The following is a 21,631-nucleotide window of genomic DNA, read 5'->3' on the forward strand; positions in this document are numbered from 1 at the left end:
TTTTTTTTGTCCGCGAATAGGAGCCCCGGTTATTATGTCACTCATATATAGATTTTCAAAATTTAAAAAAAAAAATGGCGTGGCCGATCCAGCCGATCGGGAGCCTAAAACCCGGACGGTTACCCCCGGACCGGCGTGGGCTAGCCGACGGCCGCCGTTTTCCGCTCGTTGCAATAGTCGGCAGGGCCCGGGCCCGGGCCCCCGGGGAATCGGCTAGCCGCCTTTGGGAGATGCTCTTATATTTCTTAAAATCCGTGCCAAAATAAAGGACACCTATTCAAGGATGGAGGGAGTAACACATTTTCTCACTCTTATTTTTTCCTCTCTCTTACTTTATTACGTTCTCTTCTTTCTTTTTTATAATCTTTTAATTTAATATATTTTTTAGACATCTTTTTTTAATTTCATCCGGAAAAAATGTCTCTACTATTCCCCCTTTTTTCCCCAAAGAGTTTCGGTTCACTTTTACCATAAATGGTAATGGGGTCCAACCTTCCACTAACTCATTCCACTTACATTTAATTTAAAACTAATGTCGGGGGCCCCTTTTAAAACTTTTACCCACTTTTTTTAAACTTTTTTAAAACTCGTGCCGTCCATAAGGGACTTCTAATGCCGGGGGAGCGATTTAAAAAGGAAAAAAGATTACAACCTAGGTCATGGATATACTGTGGCATCTTCATATACTACAAGCATGGATATATTGTGGCATCTTCATGTACTACAACTTAGGTCATGGACAATGGACTGCTGACTTGGAATACGAAATTGCCAGTGTCAACATGCACGCCCTCCTCTGCGTAGGGTTTACCTGATTGCTAAGATAAGCCGAATTCAAACCAAATCACAAAATATTGCATCAATTTCCTCAAAACTCACATGTCCATTATAAAAAACCAACACCCCTCTTAAAATTCGTAAACCGCAATCACATTTTCCTCATCTCACTCACCCCCTATCTAATAATAGTTCACTACAATTGCCCAAACCGGGGGAAGATGGTCGAGAAAGAGCACGGCGGAGGCTCTGGAGCCTCCGCGAGCAGCACCCCCCCGACCTTGAATTGCCGGCGACGACGAGGGCATCAGCACGCCGACCTCAACCGCCGCATGTGGAAGGACCGGATGCGGATGCAGAAGATGAAGGCCACCCTCGACGCCGCCGACAGGCCGGCAGGGGGGGCTCGAGCCTCCGCCGCAAAAATGTGCCGCGCCCAGGACGCCGTGCTCAAATACATGGCCAAGATCATGGACGTTGCGGGCCAGGGCTTCGTTCGGCATCGTCCCTGAAAAAAGCCAGTCACGGGGCCCTTTGGGCCCCCGGGCTGGTGGAAGGAGGAGGTCCGCCGACCGCCGCCCCCACTGCGTCGCGGGCTTCCTCCCCCGGGCCGGGCTGCCGGGCCCCGAGATCGCCGGGCTCCTTCATGCACATGCTGCAGGAGCTCCAGGAAAGACGCTGGGGGGCTGCTTTCTGCTCTCGCAGCACGCGTGCCCCCCCAGCGGGCTTTCCCCCGGAGGGCCTGGCGCCGCCGGGGCCGCCGGGGGCGAGCTGTGGTGGGGGGCCGGGGAGGCCCGGCGAGCACGGGCCCCCCCCTACCGCAAACCCCACGACCTGAAGAAGGCGTGGAAGGTCAGCGTGCTGCCGCGATTATGCACATGGCGCCGGTTTGGAGCGGATGAGGAGGCTCGTCAACCAGTCCAAGTGCTGCAGCATAAGATGACGGCGAAGGACACCGCGACGGGGGGAAGGTCGTGAATCGGGGGGAAGCCCTGGTTAAATTGACTCAGAAATGCTCGTTATCTCCGATCTAGATGATGAACAGGCGAGGCGGGAGGAGGCGACGGGATCAATTAATGCGAATGAGAAGCGGCCGGGGAGTTTGGGCCCGGGCACGGGCGGGAGGTCGGGGCCGCGGAGGCGGGGTTTGGGGATAGTAATGAGGATGAGATGGTTGTGAATGAGAGGAATACTATTTTGCAGGAGTTGAACTGTGTGATTGGCTGGAGATGCCGTTGATGGAGAAGAGCAATGTTCATGAGGCTGAGGGGGGGAGGCCGGCAGCGGTGATGTTTCAAATTTATGGACCTTTATGAGATCGGGCTCGGGTTGGGCCCGGTTTATGGGGATTTGGATCAGGCGGGTTCGGTTTGGGACATGGGGTATCATGACATGGTGGATTGATGAATGAGTTAGTCTCCACTTTTTGTGTGTGAGATTTTTTATTTTTCACTCAAGAGATAGATATATAGATATCTTGATATATATAGTGATATATGGATCATGGATTAATTTTAAATCCACCTGTATGAGGGATATAGAATTGTACTTATGAGAGATGTAATGTGTGTTTTGTGAAGAAGAGATATAAAGATATAGGCATCATGGATTAGTTTTGAATATGTGTTATGTATTTCTCATGATGAATCTAACCTATATTATGAAATAAAAAAAGAAGGATGTCTGCCTAACAGAATAGCAACATGAATGCCCCTTTGTAAAATTGGGATTTGTGTTGATGACTTCCACCAGCCTATGATTGGAAAATGTAGATTCTAGCGCAATGGAAGAAGTTGTGATGGGTATTCTCACCTAGTCACCTGCATATGAACATAAGTTTGTGAATATTTGTATGTGACTATGTGGGTGCAAATAAAACATTCCTATCAAATCGCGGATTGGTTAGCTCTCCGGGTCAATCCGTTATTGACCCAACTTAATGAGGTCAAACCCAAAACCCTGACCCAAACCAATCCGTTATCTTCCGCTTCTTATTAGGTCGACTCTATAATGACCCAAACCATACGTGCATGTTTTTTCGTTAACTTGGTCTTTGTGTGGATTAATCGTATCGAAAAAAATTGTCGCCCTTTCCACCCACAAAATACTCTTCCACCTTTACTTTCAGTATGTTGATGTTGATATAACCAAAATTAACATATACTCCTCATCCTACTCAAGATGTCCATCTTTTCATTTTATGGTCCATTTACGATGTCTACTTTCTATTTTGGAAATAAATTTCTCTCTCCTCTCTTCTCATTAAAATACTCAATCACCTTTTTTATTCTACTTTATCGTACTTAACTATTCCACTTAAAATCCCATGTAATTCAAGAAATACTTGAAATTAGGGCAACAAAAGGCGTCTCGTTGGTTGGGAACATGTATTCATTAATTATTTGGACTTTAATAATTCAACCCCAACTTCGAAAGTCTAATGGGATTTTTTCCACATGCATCAATGATATTTTTTGCTATTTATATATATTCGCACATTGCACATTATCCAATGTGTATTGGTAACTAATCTTAATTATTACTATAATTAAATATACTAACCATTAGATATTCAAATCAAAGGCCTAGATCAAAGTCCTGAAATGTCAATACGATCAACAAAAAAAATCGGAAGGTAATTAAGGTCAATTTACAACAAATTAGTCTAACTAACTTTTAAAAATATCCCAAAACTTTAAATGAGTATAGCTATTTCAATTTAAATTACTTTTTTACACAACATACATCAAATTAAAGATAATTTTATAAGGATTCTAATGGGATCTCACTTGCATATGTCGATGTCAAAATTTGATTTTTTTTTTTGAATTTTCATATTTTTCAAGTATTAGTTTTATGTCAATATAGTTATCATAAAATGTCAATGTAATACATATAAATGTCAATATTAAATTGTGTTGACATATTCAATGATTGTATTGATATTTTTGATACACTACATTTGGGTAACTTATCATTAAGGTCTGCTACTCTGATTGAAGTTTACTATGCTAACCTTATAAGAGAAGAAGAAGGTGAAAAGGAAAGAAATAGGACACTTGTACAAAGTCTGCTAATGAATGACTATAAATTTTGGCAAGATTTTCTGAAACAATATATGTTTGATGGGTCAATGCAAGTGATTTTCATGAGCACTGAATCTAAACATTATAATTGACTAGTGCAATTAACTAAGAAGTCTCTGTAAACTTGGGTTTAAAAATAAACCAACATTGAAAATTTGAAGTCAATGCAAGGATGAGACGAAAGAAATGTTGGAAGGTAAAATAAGTGGAAAATTATTATCAAAGTTCATAACAATGTTAGAAATGATTCTTTATAAAATCAAACTCTATGAACTTTATAGTACATTATGTCCATATTAGTATCAGAGTAACACAAAATCATAGGGAAAAAGAGGAATTATTACAAGCTTTTGAAGATACATTCATGCCCTACAACATTCCTTTTGATAAGTAGAAGTGAACAGAGGCCTAAGTTATGATATTGCCCAAAGGGGGTTTAAAAACACGAAATTTGCCCCCTTTCCCAATCAGGGCATCCTTGCTCCTAATTTTTCATTAAGAATACCACATTATTTTCACTTCATATGATCAAAGATTGGATTCAAATTTGAGAATTTTGGTCACTAGGGTCATACTGCTGTCAATGCAGTTTTTATTACCCCCTCCCCCCCGAAAAAAGTCAAAATTTTCAGGGTATGTCCCCAATTAAGAGTCACACTTCATTTTTACCTTTAAAGTAAGTAGCTCCCACATTCCACTAACTCAATTCACTCACATTTTATTATAAAATCAATATAAAAAATGGGTCCTACATTCCCCCAATTTTTCAACCAACTTTTCTTTACATTTTTTAAAACTCGTGCCCCCGGGGTCAAATTTTCCCCGGGGGAGGGGGGAATACTCTAAATGGAAAGGGAAATTATGGGGTTGACAATTTTTGAATGCCAAGTGGTTGCCAAATTCAACCTCCTTTTTACATTGTAGACTAATCAATGGACTCATGGTTACAAAAGATTTTTAAAATGATCCCTTTTGTACAATTTATCAATATTCTCAACCTAGGGGGGATGGGACAGGGGATGTCAATGGGGCTAACCCGCTCCGGGCCCACCACCGGGCTTGGGGTATTTGGGTGGGGGGACCGGGGTTTTGGATTTTTTTGGGCATAAATTTTCAACCCCCAAACCTTTAAACCCCCTTGGTTTGGGGGTAACCCATCGGGCTATTCCCGGGGCCCAAAAGCTTTTAAAAAAATCTCTTATAATTTAAAAATTTTTTTCTATAAGATGATTTTAAATTTTTTGATACTTTTTTTTTTTTTTGGGGTTTTGAATCATATAAAATCTTCAAACTTTCATAGTTTTCTTCAATAATACTTGAAAGAACCATTTCATCTCGATCAACTACAATATAAATTAAGCTTGTGTTTCGTGTCATTATTATGGCATTGTTCGTAACTAATTCTTTATGAAAATTAAAAACCATATCTTACATGAATCATTAATAAAATGATAAATATATTAAGATTTTGATGTGGTAGTTCTTAATTTTGTCTTAATTGGCTTTAGTAGTGGTAAGACACTAGTGACGAGATGATGAGACGGTGCAATAATGAGTTGATGGAACTTGAAAGTTGATATTGTGGGATCGAGTGGAAAAGTGTAGAATGAAGACCAGATAAGACTAACGATTGCGTAGAATGAAGATTGAGGATCATATAAAAAAACCCCCTAAGAGCTTTATATCTCTTTATAATTAAAACTCACAATCTATCAGACCACGACATTAATCGTTCCGGACAACCGTTTAACACTTCAACCCATTAGATCAACCATTGCTTGGATTTTGTATTCGGGTAATAAAATTACAGCCCTAATCCGCTCATATTACCAGGTTGTTAGGGCGGCCCCGAGTTTCGGGTTGAATTGACATCCCTAGATGTAGACGATGAAATTAAATCTCTCGTTTCCATAAGTGGCTGATTATGTGGTGTCACATACTTATTAATTTAGTGACAAATGAGTAAAATGCCACATAAATTTAACTCCAATATGCTAAACTAAACGGCTCCGGTAATTCATTTATGGAAAGTAGCAATCCTAGTATTAGATATGGAATGAATATATCATAGAAATTTGATACTACAATATCTCCCTTATAATATAAAAATATTTTTATGTGTGCTTTATTAATCATTCGGTCTCATCATACAATAGGAAAATCATCCACTTCTCATCACTTTTTGAATTCCATGGGTAGTTTCTCCATTATCTTTATATGGTGTATGTATGTGTTGTTTGACTACACAGATAGTGGAATATGTTATTACACTTATTTTGTAATGTGTTTTTGAAAATACTCATTCTTGATTTTACAATTGACGTTCTTCTATTACTCATAATTTCATTTAATTGCATAATGATAAGATAGTGAATCCTTAATTTGAATTTATTAACATACAGTAGTATTTTTAATTGCGTGAATTTATATTGAATTATCGTATTTTTCATGTGAGAAATTCCACTTCGATTCCTACGTACGTATTGTGGAGGCCCAGATTTGTATTTAAACGTGGAATGACTTTTACAAATGAAGAAGAGGCGTATCAGGCCCTATAATGCATATGCCTTCAGCAAGGGGATTGAAATTCGTAAAGGTAGAGAATTTTATAATCGTAAGCAGGCTTGAGGATGCAGTTTTTGTCTTCATTGTGAGGATACTCGGAATTTGCCCCTCCGATGATAGAAAAAGCGAAAGGTCACACTAAAAGATGTGGGTGTGTGGCTCATTATTAGATTTCATATAGAGGAGGTGTTTGGGAAGTGAGTGAATTCAATGATTTCCATAATCATCCTTTTTGTTGAAAATAATCAAAAGCACTTGATTAGATCGTGTCGAAAAGATTACGAAACGAAGGGATGCATTCTTAACACCATGGTAGAATCTGGGATTAAAGCCATAAAAAGCTTATTCCTTACCTAACAAATGAAGCGGGGGGAGCACAAAAGGAAATGTTGTTTTTACTCTTGGGATCTTTAGAAATTTTTGAGTCAAAGAGGATGAACTTAATAAGTGCAGGAGATTATCAAAGCCCTTTTGAAGCATTTACGGTCTTTGCAGCTTCCGAAAGTAATCTATTCTACTCGTTCAAGTAGATGACCAAATGAATGACTAATTTTTTCTGGTGCGATGGTGCTGTACAAACAAGTACAACATGGTGTGTGCGCCTTTTGTGGGGGTTAATAATCATTGGAAGAATGTTTTATTTGGTTGTGCTTTTATGCTAGATGAGACAATAACCTCATTTATTTGGGTTTTTGAGACGTTCATGGAGGCAATGGGAGGCAAGGCACCTAAAACAATTTTCACTGATCAAGATAGTGCAATGGCCAATGCTATTGGCAAGGTTTTCCCAAATAGTGTTCATCGGTTATGTGTTTGGCATATCTCTAAAAATGCCACCCAACATATTTCGCATCTTCTTTCGGATTCTCGATTTAAGGCAAAATTCAATAAAATTATGTATGAAGTTGAAATGGAGAATGAGATGGAGCAGCTTTGGAGAGATCTATGTGAAGAATGGAATGTTGGGGAAAATAAGTGGTTGTGTAATTTGTACTCGTTGCGTCATAAATGGTGCCCCGCATTTAACCGTGCTAGTTTTTTCGGCCGGCATAAGATCTACACAAAGAAGTGATATATATATATATATATATATATATATATATGGGTGTGTTAGGGTCCTTACAGCATCTTAGTGTAAAACACAGCACTAATCACAGCCCTTAGATCCTTAGATTGGATGGCTGTGATAAGCTACATTATCATACTAAAAATGTACATTATTCGCCGAGGTACATTATTAGAATGGAAATGTACATTGTAAGACTAAAACTGTACATTATTAAACTAAAATGCTACATTATTATCCGAGCTACATTATTAGTCTAAAATTCTACATCATTAGATGACACGTGGCATTAATCTAACCGTTAGATCATAAGATCCAATGGACTGCAAGTGTTTTGAGTTTTACTTATACTTAGCGTTCTGACCTGAATACATCCCTATATATATATATATATATATATATATATATAGGGTAGTGATATAATGAAAACCATATATATAATGAAAACTCAAAACTTTAATCCTAGCCACTAATTATTAGTTATCAACGCATATTATGTTTCCAGATTATTAATTTCAATAACCTCTATGAATCTGGCAACAGAGGACATATTAGACATTTTCATAATAAAGTGAATCATTTATTTATGGAATAATTATGCAATCCCGATTTCGTCGTTCTCTCTCCTTCCACTATTCACGTTAATTAATCAGTTTCAATTACTCACAAAATCAACAAAAAAGCAATGTAAGTTTCTGTACGGAATACACCTAAAATCATATCACAAGATCAACACAAATCAACGCGCAATCAATACAAATTTAGCACAAACTCAGCAGACCAAATTCAACAGCAGAGACTATTACCAACAGATATCAGAATTCAATAGCAGAGACTATTACCAACAAAAATACGATTTCAACTGCAGAGACTATCAAAATTCTACTGCAGAGACTATTACCAACAAAAATACGATTTCAAAAGCAGAACAAAATAATCAAGCAATTTAAACGTAAAAATCAATATATAATCAACACGATTTCAACCAAAAATTCAAACATCAACACAGGATCAACGCAATTTCAACGCATAATTCAAGCCATTTCAACTGCAGAGACTATTAGAATTCTACTGCACAGTCTATTACCAACCAAAATTCGATTTCAAAATCAGACCAAAATAATCAAGCAATTTAAACGTAAGAATCAATATAGAATCAACACGATTTCAACCAAAAATTCAACATCAATACATGATCAACACAGGATCAACGCATAATTGAAGCCATTTCAACTGCAAAGACTATCAGAATTCTACTGCACAGCCTATTACCAACCAAAATTCGATTTCAAAATCAGACCAAAACAATCAACCAATTTAAACGTAAGAATCAATATTGAATCAACACGATTTCAACCCAAAATTCAACATCAACACATGAGCAACACAATTTCAACACAAAATTCAAGCATTTTGTTGCGGAAAAAAATTTCACTTCTTGTTTGAACTAGGGTTTTGGTTGTATCAACTTGAATTTTGTGCTTTTTTTCAACCAAGTTTAATTTTTGACGTCAGTTATGTGTTAAGATCTGAAAATTTTTGGTTTTGGAAAGTGGGAGAGAAATCAGGATGACAAATCGTTCAAAAATAATCTCACAAAAATACCCCTTGTTGATAAAATACATACTTTTGTTGAGATTAAAAAACAACGCAATATTAAACACAGATCTGTAAAAATTAGTGGCTAGGATTAAAGTTTTGAGTATTCATTATATATATGGTTTTCATTTGATCACATCCCTATATATGGATATATATATATAGGGGTGTATTCAGATGAAAACCATAATGTATATTAAAACATCAAACCATGTAAATAATGTACATTATACACACTAATAATGTACATTTTATTCATGTATAATGTACTGTTCTAAATATTGTACACACTAATAATGTACATTTACATTATATGAATTCTGTACATTATGCTGACAATACATTATACATGAATAAAATGTACATTATTAGTGTGTATAATGTACATTATTTTACATGGTTTGATGTTTTAATATATCCATATACACATTATATTATTATGTAAATAAATTGATAGTACATCTTATTCTTACGACATATTGCAAACACAATAACAAAGATGTTGACAACAAGCAGTAAAAAGTAATTTTTTAATATTAAACAAATGCATACATTGATACACATATAGAATGATACACATACACATAACAAAGAGAAAGAGAGGGAAAGAGAGGGAAAGAGAGGAAAGCACCGCTAAAGAGTAACAAATCGAGCCACGTGGAAGTCAGGTGAAGAGTGGAAGGGAATAGTGAATAATGTGTGAAAGTGAAACTATAGAAACGGTAATTTAAATACTAATCAATTGAGGTGGAAAAGTCATCAACTGAAGTGATTTAAATACTATCAATTGGAAGTAGAAAAGTCATCAACTGGAAGTGGAAGAGAAAAGATCATTAAAACTCACACATTTAATTTTAGGGTTTTGTATATAGCCGATGTGACCAGCAGCACTGACCAAACCCCTAGCCGGCACCGATCGGTCTAGCCCGATTAGCCCGATTTCTTATCGGTTTATAGATTTTCGGCCCTAACCCTGTAAATTTACTCGGTCTATTCGGGCTGGCCCATCGGGTTCGGGCTAAATTGACATCCCTAGGCACAAGTGTATACTTTGAAGATATTCAAAAATTTCAAGCCGAGTATTTTCAAGGATTGTCATGGCATGTGACAAGTTCTAAGCATGAAGTGGAGTTTACACTTACACCTTGAGGAGGGAATTAGGTCATGCGAGCATTCTGTAAGTTTTGATTCAAATAATGTTATCATCTCATGTATCAAGAGGTTATTTGATTTATTGGGTGGTTATGTTTCCATGCATCTGACGGTTATGAATAATCATTTGAATATGACTACTATTCCTATGCAATACATACTAAAGAGGTGGACTAAAAGTGCAAGACGAGAATTTCTTCATGATGACGGTGGTTCATGCTCCTTCGATTTGACAATGTCAAAAACTTATCATCTAAAGGAGTTGATGCGTCAATCTTTTGACGTCATGAGCTTAAGTGTAAAAAGACGTTGAAACCGTTAAAATTGCAAAAAGGAAACTCCATGAGCTTGATGTTGAGATTAGAAACTATGCCTCCTCGGTTTCTAAAAGCGAAAACCACACCATGAGAAATCAGGATAATGATGTCCCCCAACATGCTTCAACTCGATTCTTGATCCTCTTAGAAGAAAGTCAAAGGGGATGACAAATACTCGATGAAAAGTGCTATAGAGAAGCGAAAGAAGTGGCAATTCTTCGAAAGGAAAAAAACATTTGCCGCCATTTCATGGCATGACTCCCATAGAGCAAACGCCAATGTTGAATACGGATTTTCACGTGAATCCAAGCCACCAAACCATGGTATGCATGTCTAAAAGTTATGCATATTAGCTTATGCATAAATATATTATATATATCTATATGAATATATCATATTTGAGTTCTTTGTTGGTGTAAAAATTTATAGGGTCTGTCATCTAATATGATGTCGATTCGATGCTAATGCACAACCTTTCTCATATACTTCATTATTGACTCAGTATATTTCACACTCAAAAGACGATATATTACCCTATTTTCTTATGTGTTTCATTTGTAACTAGATATACATTATTTTTGCTTTGTAGGGTTACCAAGGTGTTCCAAGTGTACCTCAAATCATGTTTCAGTGACTCCCCTTGATTTTATCTCAAGTTGAGAAAAGTATTTTGGATTGGAGAAATTTTTAGGTATCGTTGCTAGAACGCGAAGAAATACTTTTGAAGAGATTTTTGTGATACCTTTAAATTTGAACAAGGAGTAGTATTTTTATTTCTTTTGTTTATGAAAGTGGGAGACATATTATGTACTAGTTACCGACTAAGTTTCATAAGGTTATACTTTTCGGTGATCTTCAAGTTATTCTATTTGAAAATACAATATTTTATTTTTAGATTTTGATTTTCTTATATATAAAATTTCTTAATTTTTTACTTGATAATAATTAAAAACTAGTATAATTTGTTACTGCTAAGTTATAGTCATAAATTTTATTTCTATAATTTTTTTGTATATATAAATATAAAATAAAGACAAATATTCTTACCTATCAAATCCTAAAATATCACTACTATCAAACAATTATAACATGAAAATTATGTAATAGTACATGATTACTTTTTTTGGATAAAATATTATTATTATATTAAAGTATATTTTACGCCAATTCTAGGATTTTAAAAAGAGAATACCTAAGTATCAAATTTATAATTTTTATATTATAAGGGAGATATTGTAGTATCAAATTCTAGGATATAGTCATTCCATATCTAATACTAGGATTGCTACTTTCCATAAATGAATTACGAGCCGTTAGTTTAGTATATTGGAGTTAAATTTTATGGCATTTTATTTCCATTTGTCACTAAATTAGTGGTGAGGTATACCACATAATCATGCCACTTGGTATGGAATGAGTATGGAATTTTTACTCAGATGTGAAAAATCTATAATGAACGATTGTTAGTTTCAATCCAAAGTCATTTGCCACTTTCTATTTTGAATGACTCATGACACTGCCTACCTTTCTTTTATCCCCTTCAAGCGTAGTGCTTATAGTTCAATTACTGATTTATTAAACGGCTCATCAACTCCTTTTGTGATTTCTTATATTTACAATATTTATTTATGTTTTTGAAGTTGCTCTCTAAGTTATATGGACTTATATCGCGCATTCTTACCTATAGTTTTTCCAGCATCATACTGAAAACTGAACTTGAAATAGACTTCATTGCCGGTCGATATTTGTTGAGATGAACTGCCAATTTTGGCATATTACGAAATGGGCTTTGACGCCAATGTACTTATGGGCTCTAACGAAAGCCCACTAACTATTTTCATTTGCGGAGGTTAAATTGGTATTATGCTGCGATCTTACAAATATTCTCTTCTCAAAAATAGATTAGTTTTAATATTTTGGATCATCCTCTAAAATTAGACAAAATCTAATTATGGAAAATTTTTCAACAAATAATAATCGCGAACACTTGTTCTACTACATTTTTCCTCTTTCTTTTATATTTTCTCATTTCTCTATAACTTCACGAACTGCATATTAAAAATCTGTGAAATTTACAAGTTCGTCAATTTTTCGGGACGGAGAAAGTATTTGTGTAAAAATTCAAACGTTAGATGAGATAAATAGATAATGATATTTTTAAAAGGGTAAAAAAACATTTTCAAGTTGCGACTAAAGAAGAGTGTGGAACTTAGAGTTACATTAGTCAACAATGGCGAGTGACTATTGCACAAAATTACACATAACACAACCCAATCAATCATTATCTCAAAAATTAAACCATAAAGCTACTAATACAAATACCATACAACAAAACAGGATATTCTAAAATGATTCAAGAAGAGAAAACATCTCTCAAAACTCCTCTGTTTCTTGGTACTTCTGGAGGATCTGAGCGCAATTGGCCAATGGCGTCCTCTTGAGGAATCCCATGTTGTTTGCGTAACGAATGTTGGAGGTCATCCTGTTGTTGCGGGTGAGGATCACGGAGCGGCTCACCAGCGTCTCGGGTGGCACACTCGGGGTTGTCGCTCTTCACCAGGACAGCATCGCAGGTGTCGTCGCCGCGGTCGCCGTCACGTCCACGCTCCAAGCGCCCGTCGGGGCCGGTCACGGCCTCGGTCGTGAAGGTGATCTTGTCCGAGTCCTTGCCATGGCACTCGATTCTAATGGTGGCACCTGCACCATGTTCGACCAGTTAGACTAATAACCATCTGTCACTGAAAAATGTCTCATTTTGCCATTTTGAATGTGAACGATTTAAAGTCCCATTTGCCCTTTTCGATTCCAAGTGACTCACATTTTATTATAACATCAACGTATTAAGTGGTTCATATTCAACTAACTCCTTTCTCCATTTTGTCTTTACAAAATCAAATAATTTCTAAAATTTGGACCGAATCAAAATAAGACTATAATTAGTAGACAGAGGGAGAGTAATATTTATGTTTCACTTCATCAAAACATGTTATTCCAACTTGATTAAATTGTTTCATATCATTAATGCATGCAAACCACCCGGTTGGCATCGGTTTTTTGTATGTTTTCTTTACTACTTGTGACATCCATGAAATCCAATAGATTAATTAAATTAGTTAAAACCCCAACTTTTTATCACATTTATTGCCAAATTTATTAGAGATTAATCAGCTGTATCTAACTGATAGATTATTTCATTGTCCATTTTTAAGGACACATTCTTTTTTTAAGCTCACTATAAAAAACTTTTAAATATAAAAACATCGTTTCTTTCTACTTTTTTCCACTCTATTACTTTTATTCGTTTCCTTTACAAAAAACAAACTACATAAAATTTTGTCAATTATTAAAGCTCCCCAGAATGGGGGGGGAAGTAAAATTAAAAAAACTATACCTTATTTTAAATTTAAAGAAAAATTAAAACTGATGAATAGAATTACTGCCCGGCCATGCTCGGTGGCGTCGGTCTCGTAGCCGCAGCGGCGGTGTCGCAGTACACATTTCCCCTGCAAATGGAAGGCTGGCTCACAAAACCCGGCTCACCATCCCCGGCCACGCAAGCACAACAAGTATAATCCCAAAAACTCACCATTTTCAGAGGCTAAGCAAAGGATTTCTGCAAATTATATGTGTGACGGTGGAAAAGAGAGAGAGGGTGAGGATTGGATGGTGAAGCTGAGTGTATGTATATAATGTGGGCCGTGGGGCGAAGGTCGTACATGGTTTTCATTTTCGGTGGGGGTTTTTAATTTTTTAAACCCAAATGGAGTAATTATAAGTGTTCTAAAAAAATTTTTAAACCCAAAATTTAGTAAGTTCGTTATATAATTAAAGGGGCAGTGTTTATCGTATGTGAAGACTTATTATTTTGGTCATGAATAACAACGATAGAGGAAGAGTATAATGGAAGGAATAAAGTGATTAATGAGAAAAGAAAATGCTAACCTTTTGTAAAAGCAATATATATCGAGCAATAATTTTACTATTCATAATGTCAAATGTGTATGTGAGTTCGCATTGTGCTAGTGAATTACTTCTCGAGATACAATGTATTCAAATGTACCCATATATTTAAATTTTTATCAAATTGTCTATGGAAAAAATATATGGAGTAACATTGTTGACTCAACTCAACCTATGTAATGCAACTCTTGAAGGAAGATTCTCTTAGTACAATATTCTTAATTGTTTCTGGCTTTTAAGTTGCATTATCGTATAATCCATTTTCAGATATCTAAGACTGAACACTTTGTATAATGAGATTAGTGCTATGTAGTTCACTCCGTCTCATTTTAGGAGTCTTGATTTCTGTTTTAGTCTGTCGTAATTTAGGACTCCTAATTAGAATATTTCATAAATGGGTAATAAGCCTCGCATTCCAATTATTTCATTCCACTCACATTTTAACCTACATTTCACTTTTTTTTTTTTATACCAATTTTCTTTACTTTTCTTAAAACCCATACAACTTAATTGCACTCCTAAAGTGGGACGTGAGGAGTAATTTTTTAAAATTGGTTTTACCATCACAGTCGTTATTTATAAATATGGATAACAATATTTTTAAATTAGATTTTGCAATGCATTGTGAAATTCTAAATTTGATTCGGTATTTGGTTGCAACATTAAATTGAGAGATTACATGTGATGGAGGAAGCTAACTTAAAGGAAGAGCAAGTTTTAAGAGTACCCATGTTAGATCTGGGTTGACTCGTTTACTGTGATTAATGATAATCATTAATGAGCAATAAAATTTCACGATTAGATCTTGCATGGTTATCAGCGAAGTCATTAATTAGCGATTAATGACATTGTCTTTTGCTTTGTCTTTTTTCTTTTATGAATCTATGAATGGAAATATAAAAACGTAACAAAAAGTAGAAGGCCCTTGTTGTTACGGTGGAATGGTGGAATGGAAAGGAAGAATGAAAACATTCCTACCTTCATTTCTTTTCTTTGCTTGGTAAATATTTTTGTTCGAATCATCATTCCTTTTGAAATGGTCATTCCATTCTACATGGGAATACCCATTCCATCCATTTAGCTAAGAAATGGTCATTCCATTCTATTTTCCTTTCTTCTTATCTTAAAATTTAACAAGGTTATATAAATATTATTTTATATTATATGTAAATTTAATATCATCACAATTTTACAATAAAATAGAATTTAAATTTTTTAATAATTGAAAAATCCACACACACACGCTTAACACATTTCACACACTACACACACTACAACACACTACACATACTACACACACTACACGCACTTCACAAATTTCACACACTTTACACACTACACACATTTCACACACTACAGCACTTCACACTTTACCCCTAACATATTTCACACTACACACACTACACAGTTCACACCTACACACACTTACGCACTACACATACTACACACACTAAACACAGTTCACACATTTCACACCTTGCACATTTTCACACATTTCACACAATATACACACTCACACATTTCACGAGACTACACACAGTACACAAATTCAAAATAGGATGCTTGAAATGTGTTAAATGTGAGTAGTGTTTGTAGTGTGTGAAATGTGTGAAGTGTGTGAGAGTGTGAAATGTGTTAAATATATGTAGTGTGTGAAATGTGAAGTGTGTGAGCGTGTGAAGTGTGTGTTTTGTGTGAAATGTGTGTAGTGTGTGAAATGTGTGTAGTGCGTGTAGTGTGTGAAATGTGTGTAACGTTTTTTTTTAGAATCAACATATTAATTATTCATATTTCATTTCATTTCATTTCCATATTAATTTGTAGTTATCAAACATAGGAATGAAATCAATCAAGGAATAACAATTCCATTCCTTTTGCATTCATTGTGTTTACCAAGCATAAGAATGGAATGGAATTGTCATTCCATTTCCACCTTCGTTCCATTCACATCTCCATTCCATTCCATCCTACCAAGTAGGGCCTAAGAAAATCCACTAGCTTGCTTATTATATTTTCACTTTTCTATATTTTTATATTCATTATATGTATTTTATTTAATTAAATTATTATTAATATCAAATATACAATTACAAAATGCAAGAAATATAAATCCTCCATCCTTCGGTAATTATAAGGTCAAGTTTGATTAGGCATGAGTTTTCTTTAAAAAAAAGTAGAAAGTGGATAAAAAAGATTAACGAAGGTAAGTCCCAATTTATGTGTCTATTATCAAAAGTAATTTAAAAGCAAATGAAAGATTTATTGGTGGACAAATGAAAATAGCAAAATGGGATGATTATTTGTGGATGGAGGGAGTACTTATAATGTCACGGCACTTTCTAAGGATAAGAAACTCGTTTGATCGCGATTAGTGGAGGCTTAAGAAATGGGGGAAAAAAGGAGAAAACAATCATTGGGCACGAAACATAGTTCAAAACTTGGATTTTAGTGAAGCAAATCGGGTAGCGTTCCCAGTAGTTCAACAATCGAAGAAGATAATATTCAATGACATGAAGCCATAAAAGAATTTCTCGCGGAAGCATTCGAGGTAGAATAATGTCATGTATGAAGACATAACATATTCTTCACTTTTGGGCATCTTCTTCACTTTTATGTACAACACCCACCGCTCAATCTGCTCATTCATTAAACACATGCGAGTACTTGATGCACTCGTGGACTCATGCTGAAAAAATTATTTCAAAAATATTTATCATGTCACCATTGAGTAACCTCGAGGTTTTAACTTTAGAAAGGCCGAGACACTAAAATCATTTCAATCATAAAACTTGTTTCCGCAACCATCTATCATCATCATCATCATCACTCCATATATGAACTATGCATGATAGGGTATGTGACCACATACCAAGTCATTAGACCGATAATTCAAAAGATGGCTCACGATCTACTATCGGTGTACACTAGCCTAATAGGGCTCATCCCATACTCATAGTTAGACCCGAATTTGATTAATTATACATGGAAAAATCACTTTAGATAGATTCCATAAAAAATAAAATACGGTATGATAAACAATCAACATCACCTTTCACATCAAAATATACTTAAAACATAATCCTTATTTAAAAAAAAGTCTACCTTTCCGTTCCAGTTTTAAAATATTGTGCAAAAATCACCTTTATGAAAGGAACATAACATGCGAACAAAAATAAACTTTAGGAAAATAATCTAATTAGAAAAAACAAAACATGCATCCTACTATATGATTCATTTTACCCTACGATCTTTCTTAGAAATTTCAGAAATTTTCCGTAACTTTAGAACGTTGTCTTCATCTCCCTTTCGATTTTGGCGGCCGCCTGAGGTGTCACCGGCTGGCCGTTCGCATCCCCAAAAGTCTAGTAATTATAAGCCGGCTCACAAAAAATAATTTGATTCAGCTCCAAAACCAATTATTTAAATTCCAGTCAAACACTCCTTTCCTTTATTCGAATCCATCGGCCCAAACCACAAAATATCATCACAAAACCATATCTCTTTCTACTTACTCCTCCAGCCCAAAATAATAAAAACTAAAAACCAACTTTAATAAACAAACAGCCCAATGACTCTTTTCTCTTCTTTTAACTAATCGACCCAAACAATTAATTTCATGGTCCAAGTCTTGCATGTGAGAGCAAGTTTCTCATCACTTTCACTTTCTCTCACCTCACGCACTTGCACAGCTCAGCACCACCGCTGCTGTTGTTTGTGCGGCGACTCCGCAGTTGTATACCATTGAACGTATCTAACAGTGAGATAGGTCTTTCTTGACTATATACAATAAAATCTCGGTGATTGTTATTTCTTAATCATTACTGATAGTGTATGTATGATATTAGTTATGCAAGTTTTCTGCTGCACTAGCGACTTAATTAATCCATGAAACTTTAAAATTTATGAGTAACTGGGTAAAAAAGCACATGACATAATCTAAGGTAAATACTGAAATTTAACTGTTGATAACTAAGTTGCAAACAACGAAATTACAAGCCAGTAATTTTTTGGCAATAAATGGTTCATTTCTTGGGCTGTCTATAGCATGACCTCTTCATTGGAATGCATTTCCCCTTCTTTTGCACTTGTTCCTCATCAGCTGCTTCTCCTAGCCCACTCATGCCACTCCTAATTAATAAATCATCCCACACAAAATTATTAATACAGTTTGATACTCTATCCATCTTCGATTGAGATATAAAAAGCCCTATTAAGAATGATCACTACATCCCACCATCGTCGATCTCTTATCTACGAGTAAGAAAGAAACTAAAAAACAAAATTTACCTAAAACTAAACCCAAAATTTACCTCGCGGAAAAAGTAATCTTTTTGAAGAAAATCACCTTTTCTATTTTGTCAAGAATCCAATGGGGCCTACAAAATCACCTTTAACCTATTGCAAAAATCACAAGTTACATGTCTTTTTCTCTTTGTGATATTTCTCTTGGTATTACCAATTTGGTTTTTTCATTTGGCATTTTGTCTGCAGAAAGAGAGATTAGATAATGACCAACAACACTTAGAAGTTGACTTTAACTCCTACTTAACTATACTCAAATAATTTGACTTATCGATATCAATACTCTTGTTTTTAAACGTTTGTCTTGTTTTACAGCATAACATTGTGGCATCAAATTGTCGTTCTAGCACGTTTACTAAGACCCAAGTCAAAATCTAGTACTATTAATAACCAAAAAGAAAAGCATCATAGCAATCAAAATCAGAAACATCAAACATACTCACTTTTCTTCATTATGAGATGATGATTTCTTCAATCCTTCAACTTTTTCAATGGGGATTGTCTCCACAATGCTACCGCTGAAATACTCCTTTTCCTCCGATTGCAAGTTCCCAAACCTCGGATTCTCCGACATCAAACCTATCATCTTTACATCCTCGTCCACATCCACGTCCACGACATGCTTAACTGCTGATTTGCATACAACCTAACCATATCAAATAAAATTAACCATAAATGAAGCAATTCTAAAAAAATAAAGCACTTCCTTTGTCCCTAACAATTTAAAATCTGAGGTTCACTACTAAAAATAATAAAACTAAAATGTGACAAATTTTTGGGAATAGAATAAAATAGAAAAGTGACAAATTTTAAGAGACGAAAGAGTAGGACATATCACATTATTCACAACCCCTTTATGCAGCCCGCCGCTGCCGCTCCTTCTGGCCGCTTCCGGCGGCAGCCTTCCTGAACGAGACAGAGCCGCCGCAGGCAATGAGGCTGAGCAGCATAGAGTTTCTGCTCAGCAATGGCTCGGTGCCAACATCTTCGACATCCTTAGATATTGCGCCACCTTTTTCGACACCTATCACTTCGTTGTTCGCCTTCTCAGAGACGGAGGATGACGTGGTCGAGGGTGGCGACGAGACGACAAGAATTCAGGCTTCGGAGGCCTGAATTCGTCGGTCGAGACCCCCTCGAGCGTCTCGACCGCGGCGTAATGGTGCTAGTGTATCCTTCTTCCTCCTCATCTCGATCGTATTGGTTATTGATTAGTGGAACTTTGCTAATTTGAAGATGGCGCAATTTCTCTATAGTCAAAATAAACACCACAACTTAGACATCAATCGGTGCAATTTCAATATAAAAAGGAAGAGGTTAACTTAATTTAGTTCAATTACCAGTGGTGCCCTCAATTAATTCAGATCCTTTTAGTACATATTCAGCTCCTTCACATGGATAAATAACATCATTTTGTGCCAAATCATTCCACACATACCCACTTTTGTATATCCTACATACATGTTAGTATTAATAATTAGTAGTATTACACAACTAATAAAATTCCAATTTTAACATGTACAAATTAAATTTGTGACAAACCTTTTGCAAGACCAAGAGTAGAGGGAAGGCATGGCCTTACCCCTTAGAACCGTGAGGCGATCTATAACATCTACAAACACATAAAAAATGTAACATCAAAATCTAATTAAATATGTAAATTTGAACAAAGTAACAAAAATTTGAACCTTTTAAACGAAGTTGTTGATGAAAAAGATGAGTGACTTCCATATAATGAGGGTGCTCGAGATGGCCATTTCTTGAAAGATAGTAAACAATTTGAACTTTCTTGAAAGATGGCCTCATCATTCTTGCTTCAATACACATTTTTCCATTGTTGCTCTCTCTCCTCACCTCCATTCCTGCTCTTTCTTTCTCTCTCTAGAAATGTTGAAAACTTGTTAGAGAGAGTGTACGTGTGGAGATACCCCTCTTTACACGAGCAAGAAGAGGATGCAGTGAAAGAGACAAGACAAGAAAGAGACTGCCTCGATCACCGTATCTACAGCAAATTCTTTAAGAGAGAGAATGTATGTGTGAGGTGAGGTGAGGTGAGTGTGGTGTGGTGTAACTCAATGCTTACTCTTGTGCATCATTAAATATGTGGATTACAAAAATGGTTGTTGGACTATGGGTTTATCTCGCTCGACATCTTTGGATTTTAAAAATATCGCCTAACATCCCGACGTCCCTGTTTCACCGTTTTCGGTTGAAAATACCCTTTTGGGGAGTTTGGACAATTTGGTCTCTTTATACTTTTATCATTTTAAATCGATATTATTTCGTTATGTACTAAATATGATATTATTTCAAAATTATCATTCTTCTTCCCTTTTCTCATCCTTCACTTTGTTTCTTTATATCAATATTAGTCCGGGGATGTCTAGAGATATTTTTTAAATCGAGGACTATGGCGTGTTAAACCCAAAGTCCAGGGACCATTTTTGTAGTTCACTCTTAAATGTCTAATTTTTCTTTTTCATTTGTGTACAAATGAATATCTCATTTCACTTTTACTTCCTTTTGTTCCTAAAAAGTACAAACATTTGGTTCGATATGAGTTGTAATGCATAATTGGTAAAGTAAAAGAAAAATAAAAAAATAATTAAGGTATTGTCGATGGAGAATATGTCTCACATCATTAGATAAAAAGTTTCCAAAATTACAATGTTTATACTTTTTCAGGACGGTTTTCAAGGACGGTGGGGTACTATTTTTGGTAAATGGACCTCACAATCCACTAACTCATTACACTGACATTTTATTATAAAATTAATATATGAAAGTAAGACACACAGTTCACTAAC

General features: G+C 35.6%; 2 protein-coding genes and 1 pseudogene across 2 annotated transcripts; 1 reads left to right on the plus strand and 2 right to left on the minus strand.

Annotated features, from left to right (window-relative positions):
- The first annotated feature begins 998 nt into the window (after positions 1–998).
- On the plus strand, positions 999–1,755 carry LOC125198527 (putative ETHYLENE INSENSITIVE 3-like 4 protein). Its single transcript, XM_048096838.1, has 2 exons — positions 999–1,168; positions 1,266–1,755. The coding sequence occupies exons 1-2, from the start codon at positions 999–1,001 to the stop codon at positions 1,753–1,755; spliced, it is 660 nt and encodes a 219-aa protein (XP_047952795.1).
- Positions 1,756–12,761: 11,006 nt separating this feature from the next.
- LOC125198515 lies at positions 12,762–14,151 on the minus strand (annotated as a pseudogene).
- A 4,317-nt stretch (positions 14,152–18,468) lies between these two features.
- On the minus strand, positions 18,469–20,651 carry LOC125198516 (protein SOSEKI 2-like). Its single transcript, XM_048096832.1, is given in 8 exon segments — positions 18,469–18,650; positions 19,268–19,470; positions 19,675–19,726; positions 19,728–19,913; positions 19,957–20,074; positions 20,165–20,277; positions 20,367–20,436; positions 20,513–20,651. Coding segments are annotated over 8 exon segments (987 nt in total). The 3' UTR covers positions 18,469–18,544.
- Positions 20,652–21,631: the final 980 nt, after the last annotated feature.

This window comes from Salvia hispanica, unplaced genomic scaffold (genome assembly GCF_023119035.1).
Source record: "Salvia hispanica cultivar TCC Black 2014 unplaced genomic scaffold, UniMelb_Shisp_WGS_1.0 HiC_scaffold_16, whole genome shotgun sequence".
Taxonomy (NCBI): Eukaryota; Viridiplantae; Streptophyta; class Magnoliopsida; order Lamiales; family Lamiaceae; genus Salvia; species Salvia hispanica.